Source organism: Camelus bactrianus, chromosome 7 (assembly GCF_048773025.1).
Source record: "Camelus bactrianus isolate YW-2024 breed Bactrian camel chromosome 7, ASM4877302v1, whole genome shotgun sequence".
Lineage (NCBI taxonomy): Eukaryota > Metazoa > Chordata > Mammalia > Artiodactyla > Camelidae > Camelus > Camelus bactrianus.
In genome coordinates this window covers 66,323,080-66,345,593 of record NC_133545.1, presented here as the reverse complement: position 1 = coordinate 66,345,593, position 22,514 = coordinate 66,323,080, and the positions used below count along the sequence as shown (strand labels likewise).

At 39.6% G+C, this 22,514-nt stretch overlaps 1 protein-coding gene across 3 annotated transcripts in view; it reads right to left on the bottom strand.

Moving 5' to 3' along the window:
- ABCB1 (ATP binding cassette subfamily B member 1) overlaps nt 1–22,514 on the bottom strand; it is a 116,331-nt gene that overhangs the window by 12,104 nt on the left and 81,713 nt on the right. For 2 of the 3 annotated variants that reach the window (XM_074367542.1, XM_074367543.1), the window contains 7 exons: nt 21,915–22,071; nt 21,050–21,247; nt 14,764–14,970; nt 12,564–12,710; nt 11,574–11,747; nt 4,438–4,507; nt 3,799–4,020 (listed from right to left, as the gene is read on the bottom strand). In XM_074367542.1, coding sequence (XP_074223643.1) covers nt 4,007–4,020; nt 4,438–4,507; nt 11,574–11,747; nt 12,564–12,710; nt 14,764–14,970; nt 21,050–21,247; nt 21,915–22,071 — 967 coding nt within the window. In that variant the 3' untranslated portion in view covers nt 3,799–4,006. Of the gene's footprint in view, nt 1–3,798; nt 4,021–4,437; nt 4,508–11,131; nt 11,748–12,563; nt 12,711–14,763; nt 14,971–21,049; nt 21,248–21,914; nt 22,072–22,514 lie in introns of those variants that run through there. The other variant, XM_045510405.2, reaches the window with a different exon arrangement.

Here is a 22,514-nt window from a genome sequence, read left to right as displayed (position 1 = left end):
TCATATGCTTATTTGACATCTGTATATATTCTTTGGTGTTAAGATCTTTAGCCCATTTTTAAATTGGGTTGTTTATTTTCTTATTGTTTTTATAACTTTTTAAAAAATTGAGGTACTGGGGATTGAACCAGTACCTTGTGAATGCTAAGCATGCACTTTACCACTGAACTATTCCCCACTCCTTCTTATTGTTGAATTGTAAGAGGTTTTTTTTGTATATTTTACACAACAGTCCTTTATCAGATGTGTTTTTTGTAAATATTTTCTTTCAGTCTGTGACTTGTCTTCTCATTCTCTTGATGTTTTCCCCAGAGCAAAAGTTTTTCATTTTAATGAAATCCAGCTCATCAATTATTGCTCTCATAGATCACGCCTTTGGTGTTGTATCTCAAAAGCCATTGTCATACCCACTGGTTTTCTTCCACGCAATCTTCTAGGAATATTATATTTTTGCATTTTATATTCAAATCTATGATCCATTTTGAGTTATTTTATGAAGGGTATAAGGTCTATGTCTGGATTCAATTTCTTTACACATAGATGTCCAGTTGTTCCTACACCAATTGTTGAAAAGACTATCTTTGCTACACTGTATTGTCTTTGCGCCTTTGTCAAAGATTAATTGACTATACTTATGAAGGTCTATTTCTGGGCTCTTTATTCTGTTCCATTGATCTATTTGTCTGTTCTTTTGTCAATATCACACTGTCTTGATTACTGTAGCTTTATAGTAAGTCTTGAAGTTGAGTAGTGTCAATCATCCACTTTGTTCTTCTTCTTCAATATTGTTTTGGTTATTCTGGGTCTTCTGTCCTTCCACATAAACTTTAGAATCAGTTTATCAATATCCACAAAATAACTTGGTTGGGATTGCTTTGAATCTATAGATCAAGTTGGGAAGCACTGACATTTTGGAAGTAGTGAGTCTTTCTATTCATGAACATGGAACATCTTCCAGGCTCCCCGTTAGCTGAAGCCACAGAAGGCAATCTCCCAGGGCAGAGTGCAGAGCGTAGAGAAGGGAGGAGAGCAAATATGGAAGGACAAAAGGAAGATATTTGGCACATGTCTCAAGGTGGAAGAATCTGGAAACCAGCAAAGATATCTGAACACTACCATTTTCTGCCCAGCATGTCTATTCATGCTTCACATAATGCTTTTGAAGAGGGCACCTACTCTGTCAAAATACTGTATTGAAAACAGTGAAGACTCTCAGACATAGAAAACAAACTTATGGTTACCAGGAGGGGAAGGGGGTGGGAAGGGATAAATCAGGAGTTTGAGATTTGCAGATACTAACTAATATATATAAAATAGATAAACAAGTTTATACTGTATAGCACAGGGAACTATATTCAGTATCTTGTAATAACTTATGGTGAAAAAGAATATGAAAATGAATATATGTATGTGTATTTATGACTGAAATATTATGCTGTACACCAGAAATTGACACAACATTGTAAACTGACTATACTTCAATTAAAGAAACACAAAACAAAACAAAACAAAAAAACAACCATTTTGCTTTGGCATATTTCTTTCCAGTTTTTGTCTATATATACATGTTCCAGACCTGGGCTCCCTGACCCCAAAGAATTTTATGCCATATTTTAGTCTAAGGAGGTAGATTATTGTGGCCATAGTGTTTTCCAAATAATTCACATAGTCTCTGCCATAGCTAGGCTAGAATGGCCATTTTCCCCAGGCAACATAGCTAATCCATGGAAAAACGACTCATTGCCTTAGTCATCTATTTAAACTCTAAGAGTGGGAGTAGTGGGGTTATTGCCCACACTGACAGACATGTTTCTCACAAGAAGGAATTGAAGGGGGACAATGAACTCTTTGGGAAATGAAAAAAACTGTCATACCCAAATTCTGATAGAACAGAAGAGCCTCCAATGCAAGCTTTTTAATTATAGAAATAAATATTAGAATTATGACCTTGATAATATTGTTTAGTTTTCTCTACGTCTTCACTAAAAAGAAAGAAAAAAAAAAACTTCTTCCCCTCATGTTGCTGTTTCCTCTCCTCCTCAAATAGAATAGTGTGATTTCTGGCCTGAGATGCTGGGATGTTGTGCCCCTTGCTGTTTGTGGTAGAAATAATCCAGCCACAGAAGCTCGCATGCACATTACCTACATGTGTGCAAGGGTTGCAAGGTAGGTTTCTAAAGTGTGTTTTCTTCCTTTACTTAAGGAGTTTGTAAAAGGGTAATATGTTCATCCTCGTAATGGAAATCAACAAAGTTAAATGTGATTTATTTATTTAATTATTTATTTTGTAGTTATCCTTTTTTTTCTAACTTTTTTTATTGTTATAGTCATTTTACAATGTTGTGTCAAATTTCAGCGTAAAGCACAATTTTTCAGTTATACATGAACATATATATATTCAATGAATGACTAGTTAAATGTGATTTATAAGATCTCACCGTATAGGTCCATTTGTAGGAATGTGGACACCCTATAGTAAGGCATATCTGAAAACTCATGACTTCAAATAAACCACAGCAAGAATAAAAACATATCTATTCTGGCACACCAGTCCCTTCAGGCTTGGATCCTACCTGATTGCCCAGACTCATCCCTGTGGAGGCCACTACCCACTTCTTCAACACCCACCACTTGAAACTGACCTCCCCAAGTCACTTTGGATCCCAGCCTTCCAGGCTGTTCTTCACTGCTCTCCATATGCATATATTTTCCCTACTGTCCATCTGACAAGCAGATACTCGGTTCTCCAGGAAGCTTGTTTAACCCTCAAACCACTCCCAGAAGAAGTGATGGCTCTCTTCTTGGTTCCCCAAGAAGTCTTGCCTCATGGTACCTATACACGTTACTAAACTTGTTCCTGTCTCCCTAAACTGTCCTTGTCTAATCATTGTACTCTTAGTATCTAGTCCAGTAGGCACATAAGTGCTAAGTGCATAGATAACAAAACAGAACTTCTTTTTCATCCAAGAGAACTGATAGCCTGGAAGAGCAAGGAAAATATGAACTGAAGGTAACCAACTTTTTTTGTGTGTGCTATATTCTATATGTTGAGCATTGTCCTAAATACCTTATTATAATATTTACTGATCAAGAAGGAATCCAATAAAGTAGATATTGAAATCCCTTAAGTGCTAATGAAGAAATAAAGGCATAGAGAAAATAAGTAACTTGCCCAAAGAATCATACAGGTAACAAACAGGCGGCCAAAAGAGAAACCCAGGTTGTCTGACTGGAGAACCAGGGTGCTTCTCCACATAACAAGTGGCAATCAATAAGAGGGAAAACGCTTAAATTTAGCTGCCAAGTGGAGACAGCAAAAAGGTTCGGTTTCTATGACCAAAACTGGCTCTTTTGAAAAAGTCCAGGTTAAAACATTTCATCGTGTATCTTTGCCCCTTGCACAGATCTGCAACCATTCCAGCTTTTCTCTCTGCTATTCTGATTGCTCCGAACACCAAGGGCAGAGGTCTTTCACCTTGGTGCTAGAAGCTCCAAGGGGGACAAAGGACTGTAGTTACAGAAAGTGCTCCTGAAAATCTTGTTTAATCTTTTTCTGAGACCCACAAATCTTTTATTTTTAATTTAACAAATATTTTTTACTGAGGACTTTCAATGTGCCAGGTATTGAAAGAGATGCTGGGGTACAATGGTAAACCAGGTGCCCACAGCCTACAAGAATACTTCTGAAGATCAAGAGTTAAGGTTAGTGAAAGTCTTTGACAAGCTCTGGAGCCAGAAGGGTTCTTACTTGTTCTAGTCATTAGTTGGCTTAAAATAACAGTTTTTATAATCTCTTACAGTTTTAGGGATTGACTGGGTTCAGCTGGGTGGTTCTCATCTCATGAGGGTGCAGTCAGATGCTGGCTGGGGCTGTAGTCATCTGAAGGCTTGACTGGGTTGGATGTCTGGGATACCCACACACGTGGCTGGAACTTAATACTGGCTGTGGGCTGGCAGCTCAGGTGAGTCAAGTCATGTGGCCTCCCCATGTATCTTGGGCTGCTTCTTAGGGCATGGTGGCTGGGTTGTGAGAGGGAGAGGTAATCATAGTTCAGGATCTGCTCCACAGCTTACAACATGCCCAAACTCCATCCTGTTGGGCAGGGCTCCCAGGGGAAAGCAGGCATCTCTGCTGACCCCACCAGGGTGTCTCATGCCACTCTCTGCCTTGCTCAGCCAGCCCCAACCACAACATCCTTCCTTCTGTACTGCAAATGCTTTAAAACAGGTTGTTTCCTCTACCAGAAATGCTGTCCCTTCACCTCTCTGGCCTGTCTTCCCCACCCCCATCCCTTCCTGGGTTAACTCCTTTTCATTTTTCAGATGTTAGCCCAAATTATTATCATTTCAAGAACAGCAAATCTTTACATCAAGTTTAACCATCAGATTCTCCTCTTTCTTCTCTAATTTTTTGTTGTTAAATAATTATAGACTCACAGGAAGTTGCAAAATTTGTAGAGTCCTGTGTACCCTTCATCCAGCTTCCCTGAAAGACGGTGTGCAGTAGCTGCAGTACAAAATCAAATCCAGGACATTGACATTAGTACAATACGATTACCAGACAACTCTAATGTCTTAAAAAAATTTTTTTCTTTTACAAAATTATGGACACAATACTCATAAGCCTGTCCCTTTTAATTTGGCAGAGTGGGTAAGGCTGGATCATAGTTCTTACGGTAATGATGCGTTCCCCTCCCTATTTTTTATACAAAACTATATGGTCTTAGATAAGAATCCTCTTAGTATATCTTGCATTAAAAATGACATCTCAGATGTTAAATTTTTGATAAAACAAAACTGACCCAGAGGAAGGTACATACTAGAGTAAAAAAAAAAAAATAATAACCTTGGCAAAAAAGCAGACACTCATTGAACCTCTAGTATATGCTAAGGACTTTGCCAGGCAAAAGAACAAAGTGATACAAAGACACAGTCCTTTTCTCAAAATGTTCATGAGCTAGGAACAGGCACATCTGAAACGGAGACGTGAGTAAGAAAAATGAATCAAAAAGACTTATTATTGTTGAAACCTGGGAACAAATGGTGGCTTTGTGTGTCAGGAAACAGATTGAATCACATTTTGCCCTAAATTCAGAAGCTGATTCTGATGAACAAAATCACCATCATTATTTAGAGTTGGAAAGAATTGGATAATCCTAGGACAGAACTAGGAAAATAAAAGAGTTGAACTCAAGCAACAGCACACAGTGGGACCTATCTGTGTTTAGTTAGTACCCAATGGCCACACTTCCATATACTTTCTACTATGATGTCACCTTCCAGCCATATGAACAAAGCATTTTCCTCCTAAAGAGTTCCTCATCTCCATCAATGTCACAGGACTTTCCTAGCCAATTTTTATCCTTCCTCCACCTTTCATAGCTAGATTATGGATATTTCTCATGGCCACCCATTCTTCTTTGTTCTCTGGAGCCCAACTCAGAGCTCACTACCCTCCTTCATTTTTTAATAGAAGCATCTTATTTAGCTTCCTGATTTGAGGCTTGTTATCACTTTCCCAAGGCTACTATAACAAATTATCACAAATTTCATGGCTTAACATTATGGAGAACAGCATGGAAGTTACTCAAAAATTAAACATAGAACTACCACATGATCCAGCAATTCCATTTCCAAGTATATAACTGAAGCAAACGAAATCAGCACTACATGATCATTGCAGCAATATTCACAATAGCCAAGAAATGGAAATAACCAAAGTGTCCATTAAAAGATGACTGGACAAAGAAAGTGTGGTATATATACATAATGGAGTATTATTCAGTCATAAAATGAAATCCTGCCATTTGTGGCAACATGACTGAACCTGGAGAGCATTATGCTAAGTGAAATAAGCCAGGCAGAGAAAGCCGTATTTTTTGGTAGAATTTTTAGGATTTTCTATGTATGTGTATGATCCTATCATCTGCAAAGATAGTTTTACTTCTTCCTTTCTGATTCGAATGCCTTTTATTTTCCTGCCTGATTGCTCTGGCTACAATGTCCAATACTATGTTGACTAGGAATCAGGAGTGGGAACTCACATCTCATTCCTGATTTTAGAGGAGAAGCTTTCAACTTTTCACCAATAAACATGATGTTAGCTATAGGCTTCTAATATATGGCCTTTATTGTGTTAAGGTAATGTTCCCTCTGTAACCAATTTGTTGAGAGCCTTTATCACGAAAGGATGTTGCATTTTGTCAAATGCTTTTCTGCATCTATTGAGATGATTTAATTTTCATATTAATTTTATTTAATAAAATTAATTTATTCATAAATGTATTGATTTGCATATGTTGAACCATCCTTCTATCCTAGGGATAAAGCCCACCTGTCTTCAAATTTTTTGGAAGAGTTTGTGAAGGAATGGTGTTAATTCTTATTTAAATGTTTGGTAGAATTCACCAGTGAAATCATCTAGTCCTGGGCTTTTCTTTGTTGGAAGGTTTTGTTTAATAATTTAATGTCCTTGCTCATTATTGGTCTATTCAGATTTTTTTATTTCTTCATGATTTAGTCTTGGTATGGTGTATGTTTCTCAGGATTTATAATTTTTTTCTAGGTTATCCAATCTGTCGATGTATTAACTGTTTATAGTAGTCTCTTATGAACCTTTCCATTTCTATGGCATCAGTTGTAATTTCTCCTTTTTCACTTCTGAATTTGAGTCTTCTGTTTTTCTGTCTAGCTGAAGTTTTGCCAATTTTGTTTATCTTTTCAAAAACCCCAACTCTTATTTTCATTACTTTTTTCTATTGTTTTTCTGGTCTCTATTTCTGTTCCAATCTTTGTTATTCCTTTTTGCTGCTAACTTTGGTCTTTGTTTTTCTTTTTCTAGTTTCTTGAGGTTTACAATTAGCTTGCTTATTTGAGATCTTTCTTGTTTCTTAATGTAGGCATTTATCTCCATAAGCTTTTCTCTTAGAACATCTTTTGCTGCATCTCATATGTTTTGGTATGTTGTGGTTCAATTTTTATTTGTTTCAAGATATTTTTAAAATTTCCCCTTTGATTTCTTTCTTAACCCATTGGCTGTTCAGGAGTGTGTTAATTGTGAATTTTCCAGCTTTCCTCCTGTTATTGATCACAGCTTTCTATCACTGTGATTGGAAAAGATTCTTGGTATGATTTTAATCTTCTTCTAAATTTACTAAGCCTCACTTTGTGACTTATATGATCTATCCTGGAGAATTTTACATGTGTACTTGAGAAGAGTGTATTCTGGTGCTGTTGGACGAAATGTTCTCTATGTGTCTGTTAATCCCTTTGGTCTAAACTGTAGTTCAAATCCAACATTTTTTTGTTGACTTTCTGTATGGATGATCTATTTATTGTTGAAAGTAGGATATGGAACTCCCCTACTATTATAGTATTGTCTATTTATCACTTCAGATCTCTTAGTATTTGCTTAATATATTTAGGTGCTCCAATGTTGGGTACATATATATTCACAACTGTGATATCTTCTTGATGAACTGACCCCTTTATCATGATACAATGGCCTTCTTTGTCTCTTGTTATCATTTTGGCTGAAAGTCCGTTTTGTCTGATATAAATATAGCTAGCTCTGCTCTCTTCTGGTTTCCACTTGCATGAATATCTTTTTCCATCTCTTCACTTTGAGCCTATGTCTGTCCTTAAGTTGAAGTGAGTCTCTTGTAGGCAACATATAGTTGGGTCTTGTTTTGTTAACCAGCCAGCCACTCTATGCCTTTTAACTGGGGAATTTAATCAACTTATGCTTACAGTAATTATTGATAGGTAAGGACTTACTAACACTATCTTATTGTTTTCTGGCTGTTTTGTAGTTTCCTCATTCCTTTCTTCCTCTCTTGCTGCCTTCCTTTGTGAATGGATAATTTTCCATAGTGGTATGCTTTGATTCACTTCTCTAACTTTTGTGAATTGACTGTAGGTTTTTACTTTGCAGTTACCATGAGACTTACAAAAAACATCTCACAGACTTCAGAGTTTATTTTCTGCTGATAACAACTGTGATTGCATACAAAAACTCTAACCTTTTATTCCCCCCTTTTGTTTTTGATGTCACAATATACCTTCTATATTGTGTATTCATTAACAAATTATAGCTATAGTTACTAATACTTTTATCCTTTAATCTTCATACTGTCCTATAACATTTAGCACAGCACCATGTTATAGTATCAGCAGTATGAATTTCACTATATATTTGACTGTATACTTAGCTTTAACAGTGTGCTGTATATTTTCATATAGTCACATGTTACTAATTAGCATCCTTTCATTTTAGTTTGAAGAACTCCTTTCAGCATTTCTCGTAAGGTAGGTCTAGTGATGAATTCTGTCAGCTTTTGTTTGGGAATGTCTTTACCCTTCAATTCTGAAGGACAAGTTTGCTGGATAGAATATTCTATTTTTTTTTTTTTTCCAAACATGACACAGTGTTTATTCATAGGGATGGGTACAGAGCAATAAGCTACAATTTGTTTCTGTATTGTTTGGATGTTTGAAAGTCTATTTTTTAAAAAATTGAAGTATAGTCAGTTATAATGTGTCAATTTCTGGCATACAATGCAATGTTTCAGTCATGTATATACATACATATATTCATTTTCATTAAAGGTTATTACAAGATATTGAACATAGTTCCCTTGGACAGAGTATTCTTGATTGGCATGATTTTTTTTTCCTTTCAGCATTCAGAATATATCATCCCACTCTCTCCTGGCCTGTGTAGTTTTTGCTGAGAAATCCAGTAATAGCCTTACAGGGGTTCTCTTCAAAGTTGTAAGCTTTTTTTCTCTCTTGATGCTTTTAAGATTCTTTGTTTTAATTTCTGACAGCCTTATTATAATGTGCCTTGGAGAGGATCTCTAACTTGATTTTGTTGGGTGACCTATGAGTTTCATGAACTTGGGAGATCTCAATCTCTCCCCAGGTTTGGAAAATTCTCAGCCATTATTTCTTTAAATAAGCTTTCTGTCCTCTTCTCCTTCCAGAACACCAATAATTCACAAACTGTTTCTTTGGACAGTATTCCATAGATCATGTAGGCTTTCTTCACTCTTTTCCATTCTTTCCTTGTTCTCTGACTAGATAATTTCAAAGTTCCTGTCTTCTGTGTTCTGTTGCTCTGCTATTCATGCTCTTTATTATATTTTTCTTTTCATTCACCATATTCTTCAGCTTCAGAATTCTTTTGGTTTTTTATAATATTTTCTATCTCTGTTAAATATCTTATTTTGTCTGTGTATTGTTTTTCTGATTTTGTTGAATTGTCTTTCTGTGTTTTCTGGTAACTCACTGAGTTTCCTTAAAGCAGCATTTTTGAATTCTTTATCAGGTAAATCACAGACCTCCATATCTTGGGTTGGTTACTGAAAGATTATTGTGACCCTTTGGGTGGTGTCATGCTTCCTTGATTCTTCTTGGTCCTTGAAGTTTTGTGTTGCTGTCTTAACATTTGAAGTAACAGTCGTCTTCTCTTGTCTTAACTGGCTTCAGGAGAGAAATACCTTCCATCAGCCCTTTAGGAAGGCTAAAGCTCAGGTTTGTGGTCTCTCCCTGGCCCGCAGACTCAGGCCAGCCTTCTATGTGTGCTCACTAGCCATGTGCGAGATCTTGTTCTTGCCATGGCTATTGGGAAAACACACAGGGTTCTGGCCATAGGGTCAGGGTGTGTATTTGTGGGCGAGCCACAAAGAGCACTGGGGATTCCTGTGGGCCTGTTGGAGCAATCTGTGAGTGAGGAATTCTCAGAAATTTGAGGGCAGTCTTCTTGGTAGAGTCCACCATGCCATCAGTAGGATCTGTGTCCCTCTGATGCCCTCTCAGAGTCCTATCTGCCATTCTCCAGTCTCTTCCTGCCTGCAAGTCATGCAGCTTACAGTTCAGTACTCTGGATGAGGGGAGAGATGTGTCACCTTGGGGGAGGGGTGGTACAAGTCAGGTCAAGCTGTTCCTTTTATCCTCTCAATGCATTCAAACTCATTTAGTTTTTGTTCCATAGGTGTGCTGCAACTTCTCTCCTGGAAACCAGGACTTTTACAAAGGCTCTCTCATCTGTTAGTCATTGTCTTAGTGTTTTCCAGGGGCTCCTGGACCAAGGCCAGGAGGGGCTGCAGCCAGTTCACAGGCTATTGTACGGTACACAGCCAGAACCAAGGTCCGTATCCCTAGTAGTTGACAAACGGAGAAGCAAGACTCTTCTTGGGTCCCTTGGCATACGGTGCTGGACCCCACAATTCCCAAAAAGGCACTGCTGTCTATGATTGGATGCCAAATTACTGTCGTTGAGGACAAAACAAAGAACCTCATATTCTGCCTTGAGGCTGATGTTACTTCTCAAGGGTTTGTTGTTTCAATCTGCATTTCTTTGAGAGTGGGCACTTTTTTTTCTCATGTATTTCTTCTCTGGGAATTACCAGACCATGTACTCTGCCCATTTTCCCTTGGAGGCATGACATTCTTTCCTTTTAAAATTCTTTATATATTAAGGATATCAATTGTTTATAATAAACATGGCAAATATTGCTCTCAGCTTGTGTCTTTCAACCATGTTTATAGTGCTTTTTGTTTTTGTTTTTGTTTTTGCAGTCAGAGTACCAGTTTTGTGATACTTTCTTTTTTCATCATGTTTGCCTGATGATGTTTTTAAACTTATGGCAAATTTTAAACATCTTCCACCAGAAAGATTAACTTTTTTGGAAGAGACAAATTACGGGGAAAAGTGATTCATTATCAAAACAGAAAAAAAGAATAACAGTATTTTTTTAAGTGCAAAAATATTAAAAATCTTGTCAGAGCCCTTTATAAAAGAAGTGCAAAATATTCAATTACATCACAGTATAGGCTTTTGCATTGTCTGCCCCACAAATCTTGTATTGATCCAGGTGGTTGGTTTGAGAGCCAGCATAACATGGAGATGCAAGAATCAGCAGGATTAAGTCCAAGAAGAATAAAGCCAGATGGCTTTGGAGGACCCAATGTGAAAGGACAAGTACAATAGGAATTATTACACTCTTTAATCATTCCCACAAAAATTGATGGGAGTTTTTAAAGAAGTCTTTTTTTCTTAAAGTGCGGAAATGATCTTCGATAGTCCAACTAGAAGATGATATATTACAGGCATTTTAGACAAGATGACTGCAGCCATATAAAAACTTAGTTTTATTATAGGCACTTGATGCAAACACTCAGTATTTTCTGCTACTTCTATAATCTTTCAGCAAGATAGTCAGTTACAGTCCAAAGAAGAAAATATAAACAAAAATTATACACTTTATTAACAAAATCTGCTCCAAATTACCCTATAAATTTTAAAAGGCAATTAACACCATTATTTTATTCCATTTGATGGTGTTTCTTTCTGTTCCTTTTAGTTTAAAGTCTTTCAAGACTCTGAACTCGGTGGAATGATCTTCAGTTGTGGCAGGAAATGTTAATCAGGTAACTCTACACAATTTTTCCAGTAAGTGCTTGCTTTTTATATTTGATTAAATGCCATAGTTTAATATATATATTAGACAATATTTAACAGCTCATATGGTCACAGTTCACTAGCGCTTTGCTCCGGCCTGGACACTGACCATGGAATGATAGATGCCTTTCTGCGCCAGCAGCTGCTGATGCGTGCCATGCTCCATGACTCTGCCGTTCTGAATCACCACGATCACATCTGCGTTCTGGATGGTGGACAGGCGGTGAGCAATCACGATGCAGGTGCGGCCTTCCCTGGCTTTGTCCAGGGCTTCTTGGACAACCTGTTCAATAATCACATCAATTAACTCTGATAGAAACAGCCCTCTCCCTTTAACTCCTCCTCTGTAACAAGCCTCACAGTTGACTTCTCCAAGTGCTTCCTTACCAGCGGTGTCAGTGCAATGTAACAGATTTGACAAAGCAAGGGACCAGTCATATCAGAATACCGAATCCTAGTTGGGATTAGTTCCTGAGGCAGGATTTATCTCTTCTCAAAGTTGTAACAGTGAATCCAGCCCATCTAAGCACTTAAAAACACTTAGTAGCGTGCCTAGCCACCCAGCATCCTTCAAAGCAGTCTGGTGCTAGAGTAAATTCAGGATGCCTGAGCACAGGCAAAACACAGCCTCCTTGAATTCTGGTGCTTTTAAGATAAAAACCTATCTCAGAATGAGTCTGTCTTTCAGGTATCTGAAGACTCAACTTTTTCTCTAACTGAATATAATGACTAATTTTTATCTTAAGGCACAGTCAGCATTTAACATTGTACCATGCGTCCACTTTTTTATAGAGCCGCTAAGAAGATGCTGCCGGAAGAAATCAGACTGTGTCTCCTCAATGCGGCTTCTTTGGTCAGTACAAAGTGATCCAGGGCTATCTTTTGTAGCATAAGTGCTATAATACTAATCCACTTTGTTTCATCTTAGTTCTCTTGAAGGACAGCTACAGAGAGTGTTTAAATTCCACTGAAGGCTGACATAAGTAACCCTCAACGTACCTAGCTGGATTTTGTTCTCTACCGTGGATGACAGAAACACCAATCTAAACCTCTGAGGGACAACTGATCAAGTATGAATGAGTCCAATTTAAATTCTTACCTTTTCACTTTCTGTATCCAGAGCTGATGTAGCTTCATCCAAAAGCAAAACATTAGGCTGTCTAACAAGGGCACGAGCTATTGCAATGCGCTGTTTCTGGCCACCAGAGAGCTGAGTTCCTTTGTCTCCTACTCTGGTGTTATATTTCTGTAAATAGGGTTTTGTTATTATGAAAAGCAGAAGTGATAACGTTCTGAAAGAGAGTTTGACTATAGAAAATAGGATAACCACTTCCATACACACACAAAAAATCTAGGTTCAGAAGCTAAGAATAGATTCATAGAGAGTTAAACAGTAAAAACATAGCTCTAAACGGCAGGTTTGATCTCTCTCCTTAAAAACAGACATTTGGGAAACAGACATGTGCAAACTCTGTATTTTCTACTCAGTTCTGTTGTGAACCTGAAATTGCTCTAAAAGAATAAGGTCTATTAAAAATAAAATTTAAAAAATAAAATAAAATAAACAAAAAATAGACATTTGGGTCTTAAAAGTTACGTTTTAGTGTAAACCAGCCAACATTTTTACAAGGAAGAACACTTGCCATGCTAGTCTCTTCCCACTTCTGGTTTCATTATATTTGGGACAAAGATTGGTAGGAGAAAGGAAATTAGATTTTAACAGACTACGCATAACAAAGGCATCAAAACTCATTTTATTTATAACCAGCAGGTGACACTCTCTGCATTATTTTAAAGTGAGGAAGGGAAAAAATTCTTGGGATGCCAGCCTTTTGGTGTCTGGTTTTTTTATAAAACTATCTCCAGTGCTTCAACAATTTTAATGGATGTTAAGGAATTCTATTTGGATATCTGCCTTGAAAACCTGAAACCCCCTGATTTATTTTTGTTTTTAGAGTTCTGCTGAAATTTTTTGCATATTGTTTCCCACAGAACACAATGGTCACTAAGTATTCAGTACGACGCGAAGGACAGGAGTTTAAAAGGTAGGGGACAGCAGAAACAGAATGCGTAACCTAGAAAACAATATTATCTTCTTATTTTCAGGTCCTTGCCAGGCTGAAACTTTAGTCAAACTGTTAGAGCAGGCAGGTAGCTAGATATGAGCAGACAAAGGGGGACACAGGCCAAATGGCAGAAAATCATACATCTTGTGAACAACAGGGATCCTAGGACAGACCAAGAAAAACAGGATCCTCTGGACTGATAAAAAACCTATACCTTCAGGGCTGATAAGCGTCCTGGAGGCAGTAGGGTAGGACAGGACAGGAATCTCCACCATCCAAATGTAACCTTTCGTTCATTATGACCTCCATCCAAATGTAACCTTTTGTTTATGATACCCCCATCTGAACGTAACATTTTGTTCATTATGACCTCATGCAACCTCCCAATCAAGACTAAACAAGGATTAAAAAAAAATCTTTCTTCCCCACCTGGGAAAGTGGAGCTGGGATGAAGATCAAGAAAAGACGATCCCAAATCCCTCTCCACCAATGAATATTTTGCCCGTTCATTTTTACACTCATATAACGAGCTTGCCAAAGAAGCTCAGGGCAGCTACCCACCTGGGTCGGCCCACTGTTTCCTTGAGAGTGTACTCTCTATCCCTTAATAAATTCTTGCTTTGCTTTCTTGACCTCCATGTCTTGTTTCTGAATTCTTTCTGCGACAAGACAAGAACTTCTCGCCCACAACAAAACAGCGGGCTCTGATTCTAACATCCAGAGCTTGACTTTAAAATTCAAGTTCTATATGGGGTTGCCTATTTTCACTTGCTCTTTCTGGCAACACTAGTTCCATGGCACGTAACATAGAGGTCTCCACCTGCAGATGGAGTAGGAGGAGCCCAGGTGAGGTTCCAGAAGATGGTCGGTACAGGCTCCACCTTAGAGCTGCAGCAGGGAGAGCTGCAAGGAGGCAGAAGGAAGGAAGGCTGGGAGAGAAATGCGGAGGGGAGAGAAGTGCTTCTGTGGGCCCTGCACTCAGACTTGGAGGGAAAGGCTCCCAGACGTATGCACTTTTCGGTCTGGCGGCTCACAGGGAGAGGCAGTCAGGTGATCAATTACACATGGCATTGAATAGCGATGGGAAGTGCAGCCAGATGCTTGTGCACGAGGGGGAGTGTGTTTTGGTCACTCATTTCTCTTCACCTTTGGGAAACCAGCCCTTTAGAAATCAATCACACGCCAGGGAGGCTGCCACACGCTCCGAGGTGCCTCACTGGGAGAGAGACTTACATTAGGCAGCCCCTCGATGAAGGGGTGTATGTTGGCCTCCTTGGCTGCCCGCACGATCTCCTCCTGCGACACGACCCGGCTGTTGTCTCCGTAGGCAATGTTCTCGCCGATGCTGCAGTCGAACAGGATGGGCTCCTGGGACACGATGCCCATGTGTGCCCGGAGCCACTGGACATTCAGATGCTTTATTTCCTGGCCGTCAATTAGCTGAAAATGAGAGTTTACAGATCAACTTCGGGACCAGTAATTTTGAATTCATCATTTCATACATTAAAATCACCAAGTTATTATGAGAATTTTTGTTGTTTTTAGTTTGGATTGTCAAGGTGAACTGCATAAGGTCATAACTGCATGCTCTGAGGAACGGTCATGCTTCGTCTGTGTTGATTGACCCTGGCTTCTGATACACACATGTAGTAGGCAGAATAATCTCCCCCACCCCAACAAGATATCCATGTTCTAATCCATAAAGCCTGTAAATGTTACCCTCATGGCAAAGGGGAATTAAGGTATAAGGGTTGCTCATCAGTTGACCTCAAAATGAGGATATTAGGTTGGATTATCCAGGTGGACTCAACATAATCATAAGAGTCCTCAACTGCAGAAGAAGGAGGCAGGAGAGTAGGGATCACAGTGGTTCAACACGAGAAAGACTCAATTAATCACTGTTGGATTTGAAGATGGAGGGAGAGGTCATGAGTTAGAAAAGATAAGAAAGCAGATTCTCGCCTGGTGCCTCCAGAGGGAACACAGCCCTGCTGACACCTTAATTTTAGCCCACTAGGATCCATGTTGGACATCTGACCCCAGAATTTATAAGATAATAAATTTGTGTTGTTTACATCATTCAATTTGCTGTAATTTGTTATAACAGCCATGGGAAACGAATATGATGCATTATATTTCTGGGACATATCCTGGCATCCTTATACTTATGGATTGATTTTTCACAGGAAAAGTAGCCACGATCAGATTGGAAATAACCGATATGACCACATAATAGGTCTGTAGGTCAGACTTCTGATCCGACCTCTTAGTTAGGATCAGGTTTTTGAGGAATGGGATGCAGTAATTATATGAAATAGAAGTCAGTGTGGGAGGGTGGCTGCTGTATCTCTAAACAGGTGTTGCTCTTGGGAACGTGAACTAATTTCTCTTAGTTTCTTTGTAGGTAAAATGGAAATGATGACAATTCCTAAACTCACAGAACTGAGAATTAAAAATTATTTACAGATCCCACTGAGCACAGTGTGGGGCACAGAATACATGCATATGGGCTGTCAGTGGTTTGGAACTGCATGTGTGTGATGTAGTTGGAACTACAGATGTCTGAGTGGATGAAAGGATGGAAGGACATTTACAGCATTGACCCAAAGGAGTCAAAGGGAGAGCATGCCCTTTCTTTGGTGACCTGGCTCCTTGGATTGGGGAGTGCCCCTTGCAGCCTTGCTGATAAAAGTCCTCCCTCTCTGATGCAGAGGTGTCTGCCCCAAAGATCTACTTTGCAAGAGAACTCTGGCATTCAAGTGAGAGAATTCTTCATCTCCGCTAAAGAAGAGATCAGTGACTCAGCTTCAAGCTTTTCCAATAGTGGTGATGAGTCTATTCGGAGCTCTCTAAATACTCTGAATCCGAAGTGCCTGGCTTGGTGTCTCTGGGAGACAGCTGGCCAGGGGCAGGGTACAATCTTTGCTGCAGAAAGACAGCTTCTATTTGTGAAGCTGGTAGGTACAAGGTTGGATGGACAATACAGCCATGACCCTATTAGTACCAAGCTCAGTTGCCATGGAGACTGTTTCAAGCATCTATGCTCCAGGCTTCCTCCCACTGTTAAGTGCAGGTGGGCAGTATAAAGTGGAGAGGCAGGAACAACTATACAAGGATGGGGCGAAAGAGCAGGTCTTATTAGATGGGACACTGTACTTGAGAAATGGAAATTTGAAGAAAGAAAGAGTAGTTTAACAAATATTTTTTCTCAGGCTTATACCCCTAGAAGAAAACAGACACTATCCAACCAACATATTCAGACGAGTATGACTGATTCCAGCAAGTTTTAATGAGATTCTCTGTCACACGGAATACAGTAAGACTCTTGGGCCTCCTCATCCCTACCTGAAACAGAGCAACTGGAAACTATTTAAAACCTGTGTTAGCTAGAGAATCCTTTCCTTAGGGACAACATGTGTAGGAGCCCAAATCACACTGCTGATCAATACAAAGCTTCTCTGGCTGAGGCATATGGGGCTGTCTGAGGGAAGGCCAAAAACTCTGGGGACTCAGGGAACTCTCACAAGGTACTGGCCTAAATAAAAACTTAAGGGAAAGAAACACATTGTCAGTAACAATGAAAGGCCAAACTAAGATGATAAGCCACCTCTATTCTAGACTTAAGCCTACTGCCTGCTTTCCATAGCTCAAACCACCAAATGTTAAATATGTGTTATTCTGCTTTAAGATTTACTTTGAAATAATAACCACAGATAAAATATTGAGCACTGACTATATTATAGGCCCTGTGCTAACTATGTCTCATGCACCCTCTTGTTTAATCTTCATAACACTTGTGAGGCAGATGTGATTTTAATCCCTAATTTACAGATGTGGACATGAGTGGAATTAAGTCACTTGTGCAAGGTCACGCTCAGTAACTGGGGGAGCTTGGATAGGATCCACACACTACAGGTTGTGTTTTGCCAACACAGGTATCTCATAACTGAAAGACATTTTCTGTCCCACCTCGAAAGAGGAATGCCCCCATCTTAGCTCAGGGAGCCACTGGGTAATACCCAGACAATGACAACAGTGTCACTGACAGCAACAATACACCTAGGAGGGAGAGAGGATGCTGATGGTGTTGTGGGGGATGGGCTGGCAAGGGGAGAAAGGAAAGGTCAGGGAAGACTCATCCCAGAGTGAGTCTTAGTGAAGCTCATGAATTTAAGCTTTAAAGACCCTCATGTGCAGGTCAACACTAGGAGCTGAACAGTGTTCTGGGTGGGAGGGAGGTCAGCCTGTAGTCAGGAAGCTCTTACTGGTAAGCATTTATGAGGGACCAGAATCTTTAAGGTTTCAATATTTTGTTGTGAATTTTTTTCACTCGAAGAAAATACTCACTTTGCACCTCATTTTTTATTCATAACTTTGTATTCTTTTCAGCACAGTCCGTGAAATTGTACAACCTTCAGGCCCCACAAAACTTGGAACCTCCACCCTGAACAATTCTATAGCTTCATTTTTTAAGACTCTCCACAATTTGACCTAAACCTGTCAAACTTATCAGCTCAGTGTTTCCCAAACTATGGTTGGTATTAGAATCACCTGGGAAAATTATAACAACGAGAAGGCCAGGCCTTAACCTACTTGAGGGAGCTGGGGTGGCTGTGTTCTTTGTTCTCTCACTAGCCCATTCTGATCCACATCAGTTTGAGAACCACTGCTCAGGTCAATGTTCCTCAGAGTATGATTCAAGGCCCGCTGAGGTCATGAGCTTTCCTAACCTCAGAGTCAAGTCCTTGCTTCAGCTCTTACGATCAAATAATGCTCAAATCCACAGACTCATTTTTTATGGCAAGAAGAACTAACTATTAGTAGCCTACTAACTGAGGGTTAACTAAGGGTCACTGATGTTCACAAACAAAACTTGGCACATTTACTAGTGTTCACTGAGGACACTTCCATTAAGAAGTCTGGCTGCCATGCAGCAGTTGGCAGTATTTCAAAGCTCTCGTGCAAATGCATAAGTGCAGGTCATTGTACTTGTGCAACAGTCAGGACATTTTGTTTTCAGGGTGCAGTGTTGTCTTGAGATGGCTGTCTGACACTCTCAGCATTCATTTCCATATTCTCCTGTGTCTGCCCTTCCATGTATCAAGGGAACGGAAGACTAAAAACTATTTTCCAGGCTCCCTTCTAGTTCTGGTAGTCACTGAGGTTCTACCAGTGAGATGCACGGTGCAAAATCTTGGGAGTCAGAGGCCAATTCTCTTTAGAAGCTATGGTGACCTAACTCTCATATTCTGGCAGGCGGGAGTTTTTTCAACGGCTGGACTCTGGTCCTGGGTCTGCAGGTTTGGAGCAACTGGGACATTGGCATAACTTTCTGCAACTTCCTGGCCACAGGATCCCAGCTGCAGTGCTGTGGTGTGAACATCTGGGAGCACTGCCTGTTACTTTTCAAACTTCCACTCTTCCAGCCCTTCCAATGATTTTGTAAGCATCTCAGTCCCCTTATTAAATACGTATCTGCTTGAAATATCTAGAGCAGTTTCTGTTTCCTACACTGAACCGCCCACTAATATGGTCAATGTTTTTAATTTTGCTCCCCTTGAGTTTATGTACATGGAGGAAAAATCATTCATTTCTTTACTTTCTTCTTGTCTAATTATTATACTGTTTACCATTATTGCTGTTTTCCACTCCAACACTTTATTATCGTCAAGGATTTCTTTTTTTCCACTAAAGTGACTATGAGTGCACTGGAGGGGGAACAGGGAATAAAATTTTTTTTGTCTTTCCTAAGTGGGTTATAATCAAAAAAGTTTGAGAACCACTACTCTAATTAAATCTGCTATTTCAGCCAAACTGGCCTATAAGTTGTATTGGGAATAATCACTTACCAGCCACCGCTAACAGTATCTCTTTCACTGAAAGACACCCTGACTGCTCACCCTTATACCCTTAGACAACCAGCTCTAGGCTTGTCTTCCTTAACTTACCAAAGTATACACCCCAATTTTTCAGTTAAAATCTTTGAGGACAGACATCATCCCCTACAATTCGTTACAGCTCAACACTTAACACACTGCTTAATAAGTGTCTATTAAAGACCATGATCAGTGTCTGAGAGCAAACATTTCCTCCTCTAATTGCTTCATTTGTCAGTGAGCTCTTCATGGAGAGTTCTTCGTTCAAACCTTAGCCAAAAGACCGAAGCATAACATCAGAATTTACAGAAACTATAAAACAAGGTAATACAAATAAGGAACAAAGCTTAAAGAAGAGCAAAGCTTATGTAACTGTCAAAGAATGGACTGAGTAAAGGAAATAACTTCGAATACAATAAGAAATATTTACGATAACTGTCATTTCCATGGGGAGGTACAAAAAGCCCTGGACTACAGGTGGAAAATTCTATCTTAATCTACATCAGTTAATGCAAGTAAGACCCACTTGGAGCTGGTGGACATCAGTCTGACTGCAGAAAGCAGCTGTCCATGTTGGTTGGTCAGTGCCCATACCATCCTAGTTGTTAAATATTTTACAGTATCAACTCTGAGTACAACCAGTAACTCAATGCCTACATAATGAAAACTTTCTGCTCTAAATTCTAATCCTTCCTAATTTGATTCTTGTTCTAGTCTCCATTATAGTCATTTAAAATTTCACTGCTCCCTTCAAGACTCCTAGCTCACTACTGGTACGGAAGACAGTCCCTGAGAGGCACTCACTGGAGGTTTGTTGAATGTTGAATGAGTAAATCCGACCCTTCACTTATTCTTTTAGTTTCAGAAACCAAAGAGAATCCCTCTATGTCCCTTATTTGATTCCCAAATTTGTTGATGTCGCTTTTTGCCCCTTTAGAAGGTGTTTCAGTGCCCTCTCTCTATGAATGGTTTTATCTTGTCCTCAGCCATAAATTCCCCATCCTAAACACTCTCCCTGGACTCTGCCTCCCCATTCTTATTTTCCTTTCCTTCACCTTTGATCTTCTTGAGAGTCTACACTCAGTTTCCAATTACCCTCCTAACCATACGTCAGCCACGCTAAACTGTTTTATACTACACCTACATCACTGAAAATACTTTAAAATCTCAGAAGCAGCCTATTAATTGCCAAATCCTCCCATATCCTTTCAGTCTTCACCTAACCCACCTCTCCCTGACATTTGTCACTGCTGACTACCTTTCTTCTTGTTGAAACTCTTTCCATCCCTGGCTCCCATCTCCCTAGTCTCTCTCAGCATCCCTCCTCCAGCTTTCCGGCTACTTTCAGTTTTCCTGGATCTTCTCGGATAAACTGAGACCTAACCAAGGGGAGGATGATGCGTGGTTTTTAGACTTTTTAGGCTGCTTCCAAAGGAGGGGAGAGGAGCAGTGTTGAGAGAAAGGCTAGAGAAGTTGGCTGGGGCAGTGGACACAGCTTGGAGACTGTATCTAGGATGTCAGACCTTAAGTAGGATCGTTATTTAAAGGTTTGAAAAACCATGGCTTCTAGGCGAGAATTAAATACATCCAGACATTTAGATGACAAAAAACTGGACACGAGATGAATAAGAAAGTGTGCTCACCACTTTCCCAGCCAAGGGGTCGTAGAACCGCTCCAGGAGCTGGACCACCGTGCTCTTCCCACAGCCGCTGCTGCCCACCAAGGCCAGGGTCTGGCCTTTCTTCACCTCGAGGCTCAGTCCCTGAAGCACAGGGATGTCTGGTCGCGTGGGATAGTTGAACTTGACTTCATTAAATGTCACATTTCCTTCCATTGTAATCTAAAATCAGAAAAATAACAGTACATTTAATTGCTGCAATCTTGAAAACTCATTTTATAGCCAACCCTTTACTGCCAGGTGTCAGAAGGTGGTGACCTGCATTAGCATCAATCAGGCTTTGCTTGTAACTGCTAGAATGTAGTAAGTGAGATCTCAAAGGGTCAGTGTTTTTATAGCACGTTGCATTACACACAACATATGTGATAGCTCAAATCTTTAGTTCCTAGAGAATAGAGTAACCTACATATAATAAAACCTGATTAACAGGATTTGTGTATACAGTGGGCAGTATTTCCATATCCTTGTGGCTTTGTTGAACAAAAGTAGTAGATGTTAACCTGTATGATCAGCATTTATTAAAATGAACTCCTGATATAGAAAGTTCTACTTTATTACCAAGCAAATAAAAAAGTACAGATTTTTAACAATTTTTAAAAGTTTTTTTGGGGGGGGTTAATTAGGTTTATTTGTTTCTTTATTTATTTATTCTTTTTTTTTTTTAATGAAGGTACTGGGGACTGAACCCAGGACTTCTTACATGCTAAGCACACACTTTACCACTGAGCTATACCCTCCCCCACCAAGCACAGATTTTATTAAGCTTCCTCTTAGAATACTCTCATCCATCAGTCAGGAGCAGATCATATAATCAAAACTTCAAACTGACCGGCTTCAGGCCTTCCGTGCTATAGCTGTCGATCAGAGGGACTTTTTCAATGATCATGATGATGTGGGATGCTGAAATTTTGGCCTTGGCATAGTCAGGAGCAAATGAACTGACCTGCCCTACAGCCATGGCTCCAAAGACGATAGCTGAGAACACTCTGCAAACAACAAAGACAGAACATGTGCACAAAGAGTTACGACTGCAGTGCTAGAAAGGTGACACTTCTAAAACCAGAGAGCACTGCCTCAATTACAAAAACACTACTCCAACAATAAAACAAAACCAATAAAACACATTTCCTTATAAGTTCATGACAGAGTAATAGAGTGATTGTAAAATGGCCCCAGGTTTCATCTCTCTCTGTGTCCTCACCTTCTTGTAATGTGACTTTGCAGCTCCTCCTTTTAAGAAGTGGAATGTGTTTTCCTACCCTTTGAATCTGGGGTGGCCTTTGACTTGTTCTGGCCAACAGGATGTGGTGGAAGTGACTGTTGCCAGTTCAAAGCCTATGACTCAGGGGACTTTGCGTGCTTCTCTCTCTCTGGAGGACAAGATACAGATAGAAGAGTGCTGTGTGAGCCCCAGCCAACTAGCTTGTAG